At 39.9% G+C, this 7,493-nt stretch overlaps 2 protein-coding genes across 2 annotated transcripts in view; both read right to left on the bottom strand.

Moving 5' to 3' along the window:
- Positions 1 to 3,748, bottom strand: part of LOC102867622 (serum paraoxonase/arylesterase 2-like) — a 9,095-nt gene extending 5,347 nt beyond the window's left edge. The window contains exon 1 of the mRNA XM_006881219.1: positions 3,698 to 3,748. Within this exon, the coding sequence (XP_006881281.1) occupies positions 3,698 to 3,748 (51 nt within the window). The remainder of the gene's footprint in view (positions 1 to 3,697) is intronic.
- The window catches only part of BACH2 (BTB and CNC homology 1, basic leucine zipper transcription factor 2), a 255,438-nt gene that overhangs the window by 14,118 nt on the left and 233,827 nt on the right, over positions 1 to 7,493 (bottom strand). The window lies entirely within an intron of this gene.

Genomic DNA, 7,493 nt, shown 5'->3' with positions numbered 1-7,493 from the left:
TGTTCCTTGGTTGCTAGTCTCATTACAAGGATGTTTTCTCTGCGTGCAGACTCTTGCTGTTGCTGCTTCAGTTTTTCTGCAGATGCCCTTAAGCCAGTTACATCATTAGAATTAAGATCTGTGTACTTGCCCTCCAAATCTTGCACATATACTTCATACTGCTTCCATCTTAGAATTAACTCATCTCCAGCTATAACTTTGAAGTCTGTTTCACTCAAGTGAACCTTTTTGTGAAGAGGTTCTTCGTTGGTCGTCTTGAAACACACGCCGCCTCAGGGGGCGTCGCGGCGGCGCCCGCCTGCCCGCGCGGGAGGAGAGGCGAGCAGCAGCGGCCCCACATGCGTCCCGAGCCCTGTGGCGCCTGACGCGGAGCTCCTCAATTTTTCTTTTGTCATCCTTATTTACTGCCCAATTCTCAGATGCACATCAAGAGATTTAAAAGACCGTATCTTGAATTAGGCACACCTTAATCACTTCTCCTCAGTATTTCGTAGAGGTCTCTGACAGATTCCCAAACACTGTATGTCTTCTTTTTTAATTATGTTATTTTTATTGGTTTGCATACAAAATTCATACACTTTTATTTCATACACATACATTGTGTTTTACACATTCTTCCATTTACACTGTATCATGCATATTGTGTTCTGCACCCCCCCCAATCATCTTATTTTTTTCTTCCTTTCTTTTTTGTTGTATAACATCAAAACACATCCGACTGGCATAGGAGATTGCCCTTCCTTCTCCAGTGGAGAATCTGATGGATTCAAACCGTGCGCCTTCGGGACTGCAGAGTAGCTTCTTGCCGCTAGGCCACCAGAGCTCCCTTTATGATCATCTTATTGATAACTATGGGCTCTATGAGGAGAAACGTAGCATCAGGTTTGGTGGAAGATCTATAAACAATCTGCGTTATGCAGATGACACAACTCTGCTTGCTGAAACTGAGGAGGACCTGAGGAGCTTGCTGCTTAGGGTCAGGGACTGCAGCCTCCAGTATGGATTGAGGCTCAATGTCAAGAAGACAAAGATTCTCACCACTGGACCAATTGGTAGCATCAGGATGGATGGTGAAGAGACTGAGACTGTTCACAGCTTTAGTCAGCTTGGCTCCACAATCAACACTCTTGGCATCAGCAGCCAGGAAATTAAAAGACGTATTGCGATAGGAAAGTCTGCTGTTAGGGACCTCTCTAATGTACTCAAGAGCAACACTGTGTCTCTGGAGACTAAGGTGCGTCTGTTACAGGCCATGGTGTTTGCAATCACTTGTTATGCGTCAGAGAGTTGGACAATGCCCAGGGAGGACAGAAGGAGAATTGATGCTTTAGAGCTTTGATGTTGGAGAATAGTGCTGAGGGTGCCATGGACTGCTAAGAAAACAGATTCATCCTACAGAGGGTTAAAATGGGCTGCTCCTTGGAAGCAAGGATTCTGAGGCTTCATCTGACATACTTTGGTCATGTTGTAAGGAGGGACCGGTTCTTGGAGAGGGACATCATGCTTGGGAGGGTGGAGGGCAGGCGCAGGAGGAGAAGGCCCTCTGGGAGATGGATTGATTCAGTGACTGGGATAATCGGGATGGGAGTGTCGGAGACAGTGCGACTGGCATAGGACAGAGCAGAGCTTAGAGCTGTTGTACAAAGAGTCGCTATGAGTCTCAAGCGACTTGACGGCACATAACAACAACAACAACAACAACAACAACAACAAATTAATGAAAGCGTGTAAGTCAGCTACTTCATGTCTCATGCCTTAATATCTCCACTGCATTTTTTTAATAGATGAATTTTAGATCATTTTATTGTTACATTACATGTACTCCTTGCCACTAAGATTTTTTAATTTTGTAAGGCTGGGTAGCGAGATTTCCACTATTAACCTCTGAGAGGAAGAACTTTCTAAATTAAATGAAAACAAAACAAAACCAAAAATCACCCCAAACAGTTCTAAATTATTTGCATGTATTTAATTCCTGAAGTTAGATAGGAGTCTGGATTTGAATATATGCCATTTTAGATAGCCAATTTCTGATTTGCTTATCCCTATCAAACCATACTCTGAGGGAACAAGCATGTCCCTTTTGCTGAACAATCTTGTGTTCAATACATCTTTTGATTTCTTGACTGGTGGTGCCAAGGGTTTTACTGTGGATCCAAGCATGATGTACTTGTCTAAAATGTTAATGTTTTTTCCATTTATCATGTTATTTCCTATTGGGCCAATGATGAGGGATTTTGTTTTCTTGATGTTGAAATGTAATTCATACTGAAGGCTGTAGTCTTTGACCCTTGGAAACAAGTTCTATGGGATTGCAATGTATTGGAATCAACCTTGCAGGAACAGTAATGGGATTCACACTAAACCAGATGTCAGGACAGGGTTTCAAGGGTAAGAGTTTAGCTAAAGCCAGGATGCAGGGAAGGTAGGCTTCCTGGAAAAGGGCCACTTGGGCTGACTCTCAAAGGAGATAATGGAAGAGAAAAGAGGGAACAGTACAGGCACAGCCAGAGAGTATGAAACACTCGGAAATTGTACTGTTAGACAATTTCTATTAGATTCTATTTTCTTCTGCCTCCTGATTCTATTAGATGGGGGAAGGAGAAGGTGACCTTGGAGGGGTAGCAACAGACTGAATCTTGGTGCCTATGGAATGTCTTACTAAGGAGCTTGAGTTTTATTTTGGTATACAATGCTAACCACTGAATACGGGCAGATTTTCCCTCTTTGGTTGCTGTTTTTTAAAAAAAACTTAAAAAAAAGAAAGAGAAGAAAAGAGCGTGAGGTCCAGAACTATTCCTGATAACATGTACCATATTTTTGTGCTTTTTAAATATCTTTACTTTTAGTTTCTTGTTAGGGTGTTGGCTTACCATGAAGCAAAAAAGAATGCAATAAATAGTCTAAAAAACTAGACTTAGTTCGTAACCACATTATGTGTTCACCTCCTTCTTTAGTCTACCATGGACATGTTGTCTGAGATGATGTTCCAATATTTGTTTGGCAGAAAATTTGAGGGGAACAAGGTGAAGATGGTCCAAAACACAGTGTGGAGTCAAAGGCTGCCTGGATTCACGTCCTGTAGTTCATGCTGCTTATAAGGTGATGAGGCATCTAGTACAAAGGGGGGTGGCATCTCGGAGCTTGTCCTTGGAGCCAACACTCTCAGACATGGGGAAGAGGCTACTTGGAGACAGAGCTGCAAATTCAGGGACCTGGGGCTTTGAACAGCTTTCAAAGATCATTTGGCTAGGCAGCTGCTTTGCAGTAACAAGGTGTTCTAATCGCTAGCTACACTCTTCTGTTGAGAGGAAGGAGAAAAAGTGGTAAAAAAAAAGAAAACAGGACTGGATTTATATTCAAGCTCCGCCATATACTGGACAGTTAGTTTCTTTCCTTGTAAACAGAGAGAAGTAGTACTTAACCTTATATGGTTGATATGATTATTAGGAATTAAAAAATATGGAGTACATAATAAAAAAGGAGCTATTTCTATATGTATGGCAGAAAAATGAAAAATACTGTCACTCTATTTTCTTGTTTTTATACAAATAACATGCACCCTCACCTCCCAACTGATATTCTGTTCTGTGCTAACTTGTTTGTTGCTTTGCTATCAGGAGCTGTGCTCCTGGTACCTCAAATATCAGAAATATCCGCAAGGTCACCCATGGTGACAAGTTTCAACAGAGCATACCAAGTAAGACAGATTAGGAAGCAAGTCTTGAAATCTACTTCTCAAAGACATAACCAGTGAAAATGTTATGCATAGCAGTGGAACGCTATCTGATACAGTGCCAGAAGATGAGCCCCACCAGTTGGAAGACATGTAAAATATGACTGGGAGGATCACGTTCAGAAAGCAGAGTCTATCTTAATGACATGGATTAAGTAAAGCTTCCAGACCCTTTGTTTGCAGATATGGCAGAATGCAAAATGAGAAAAACAACCACACACATTCACCTGGGAATGTGAAATATACAAAGTCTGAATCTAAGAAAATTGGAATTTGCCAAGAATGAAATAGATGTATAAAGATTGATATCCTAGGTATTGTTGACTGCCATCAAGCCCAGTATGACTCATAGCGACCCTATGAACTAAAGGCCTGAAGCCTTTGTATAATAACTATCGTCATTTATCAAAATTCATAGAGTTTCCAGAGGCATGCTGTTTAGGAAGTAGATCCTAGGTATTAGTAACTGAAATGAACTAGTATTGGCCATTCTGAAGCAGATGATCCTATGGTTTACTATAGTGGGAGTAACAAATTAAAGAGCAATGGTGTCTCATTCATCATTAAAAAGAACATTTCTCAAACTAGAAGGGCAATGGTATCAGTGATATGACAATATCCAGCCACCTATAAGGAAGACCGAGAGAAGCTGTAGTGAAGAAGCAGGGAGCTTTTAGATTAAGCAGACTATAAAGAAGGACTGGCCATCTACTTCTGAAAAACCTGGCCTTTGGAAACCCTAAGAGCAACAGAGGAATACTATTAGACATAATACTAGGTAGAGTGAAATGCACTAAAAATGAGCAGAAACAGGTTTTTTGGTACATGCATTGTATGAGGTATTAATGCAGGAAAACTGGAAGTTGTAAAAAAAAAATGAAATGGAATGTATAAAGATAAGACATTTTAATCCACCAGATGCTCTGTTGGAGAAGGAGGGGCAATGAAATAAATTGGCACTGGCCACTTTTAATCAGATAGTCCTATGATCTACTATGCTGGAACATAAAAATGGTGTTACACTCATTGGTGTTTTTTTTTTCATTTGTTGTTAAAGTTCAATATTTTGAGTGATAGGATGTTATTCATATATGTTCAAGGAAGACTTGATTATAAAACAGTTATTCAAAAGTTCATCAACACAGGTGACTGCCACAATGGGTTCTAGTGTGTGAGGAAGTGCACAGGTGGCAAAGGCTAGGGCAGGGTTCAAAGCCATTGTTCACAGGGTCTCTATGAGTCACACTCGACTCGATGACACCTAACAGCAACAACAAACAATAGCCAATTTTTACAGTCTAAAATTGATCAAACATGCAATCAAGCTGCATTAATAAGAACTGGTGACTAGAATACAAAAGTTGGAAACAAAGTAGATAGAGTGGTCATCAGAAATTATGGACTTGGCAAGGGAAATGAGGCTGGAGGTAGAGTGAATTTTGTACATTCATTGCGTCCTCACCTAACGGTTTTTACAGGACTCAGACTAACTTCATCTGTAGAAAGAATTGTTGGAGGAGCTCAATATCAGAAGTCAAAACCAGGCCAGGGACTGACTGTGGAATAGACCATCAATTACTTATGTGCAAGTTAGAACTGAAGTTGAAGAAAACATCAAGTCCACAAGAACAAAAATACAAACCTGAGACTATCTCACCTGAATTTAAAAACAAGCTCAAGAATAGGTTTGAAGCATTGGGCAGTAATGCCAAAAGACCAGATGAGCTATGGGATGATATCAAAGACATCATTCTAGATGAAAGCAAAAGGCCATTCAGAGACAGAGGAGAAAGAAAAGACCCATTCTCAAGAAAGGTGATACAACAGAATGTAGAAATTTCTGAATTGTATCATTAATGTCATCTGCAAGCAAAAATATTTCTGAAGATCATATAAAATTAGCTAGTACAGTAGATGGACAAAAACTGCCAGAAGTTTAAGCTGGGTTTACAAGAGGCTGTGGCAATAGGGATATCATTGCTGATGATATCAGATAGATCTTGGCTGAAAGCACAGAGAATACCAGAAGAATGTCTATTTGTGTTTTATTGACTGTGCAAAAGTATGAGACTGTGTGGATGGCTATGCCTAACACTGAGGAGAATGGGGATTCCAGAACACTTATCCGTGTTTATAAAAAACCCTATACCTAGACCAAGAAGTTGCTATTTAAACAGAAAGAACTAAGAGAACTCTGCATGGTTTAACATCAAGCCAAGATTGTGACAGGGCTGTATCCTCTCTTCATACCTTTTCAATCTGTATGCTGAAAAAAATCATTCAAGAAGTTGGACTTTACAAAGAATGGAGCATCAGGATTGGAGGAAAAGACATCAACAACCTGTGTTATGCAGATAACATAATCCTGCTTGCTAAAAGTGAGGAAGACTGTCAGGCCTTTTTTGAGGAAGATCGAAGACTATACATACTAACATCAAGAAAGCAAAGACCCTCACCACAGGGCCAAAAAGTAACATCATGACAGGTGGAAAAAGAATGAAGTTGTCAATGATTTAATCTTGCTTGGATCTATAACCAACACCATCAGTAACAGAAGTAAAGAAATCAAAATATGTATTGCACTGGTAAAAGTCTGGGCGGGTGACCTCTGAAAGTATTGAAGAGCAATGATGACAGCTTAAACACTATGGTGCACCTGATTCAATCCAGAGTCCTTTCAATCACCTGCTATGCAGCTGAGAGATGAACAATGAGCGAGGATAACAGAAAAATTCATGCCTTTGAGCTGTGGTGTTGGGGAAGAATGCTGCCAAGTCCGATGGACTGCCAAAAGAATACATATTTCTTGGAGAAAATGCAGTGCGCCTTAGAGGCAAGTATAGTGAAACTTCATTTCACATACTTAGGGCATGTTGTTAGGACAAGCTATTCCTTGGAAAAGGACTTCAAACTTGGAAAGGTGGAGGGTCTGTGAAGGAGAGGAAGACCCTTAATGATATGGACTGACACAGTGGCTCCTGCAGTGGGATCAAGTATACCAGAGATGTTAGGAATGGCACAGAATAGGACAAGGTTTAGATCTGTTGTTCATAGGGTGACTATGAGTAACACCTGACAACACCTAACAACAGAAATAATAGGGAAGACCTAGCTATATAGCATTCCTATGTAGATAACAACAACTAAAGTAAAAGATGAATAAAGATTCATATCAACTACTGCAGTCTGCAATTGATCAAATATGCAATCAAGATGCTGATAATTACAGGTAATTGGAATGTAACAGTTTGAAACAAGGAGGGATCAGTGGTTTGGAAAATCTGGCCTGGATTGGCAGATACAATACTGGTGAATTCATAATAGACTTTTTAAAGACCAATGACTGCAAACACATTTTTTCAACAGTATTACTATTAACTAATTATACATGTGGACCTCATCAGACAGACTACATAAGAATCAAATTCACTGAAGTAATAGTAGAAAAGATCAAGATTAGTATTATCAGCCAGAACAAGTATAGGGGCCAATCGTGGAACAGCCATCAATATGAGCAATAGGAAAGCTCAAGCGGATAAATCAACAACTTTGAACATATCTTATCTGAATTTAGAGATGGCGAACAAACACATGAAGAAATGTTAAAAATCCCTAACTCTAAGAGAGATGAAAATAAAAACAACTATTAGGTATTATCTCACCCCAGTAAAAATAGCAAAATTCAACAGAGCAGCAAACAACAAATGCTGGTGAGGTTGTGGAGAAACTGGAACCCTTACTCACTTTTGGTGGGAGT

This window comes from Elephantulus edwardii, unplaced genomic scaffold, assembly GCF_000299155.1.
Source record: "Elephantulus edwardii isolate Elephantulus edwardi_28Jun2011 unplaced genomic scaffold, EleEdw1.0 scaffold00013, whole genome shotgun sequence".
In the NCBI taxonomy this organism is placed as follows: Eukaryota; Metazoa; Chordata; class Mammalia; order Macroscelidea; family Macroscelididae; genus Elephantulus; species Elephantulus edwardii.
Note: the sequence above shows the minus strand (reverse complement) of the source record. Positions and strands in the feature narration are given on the sequence as shown.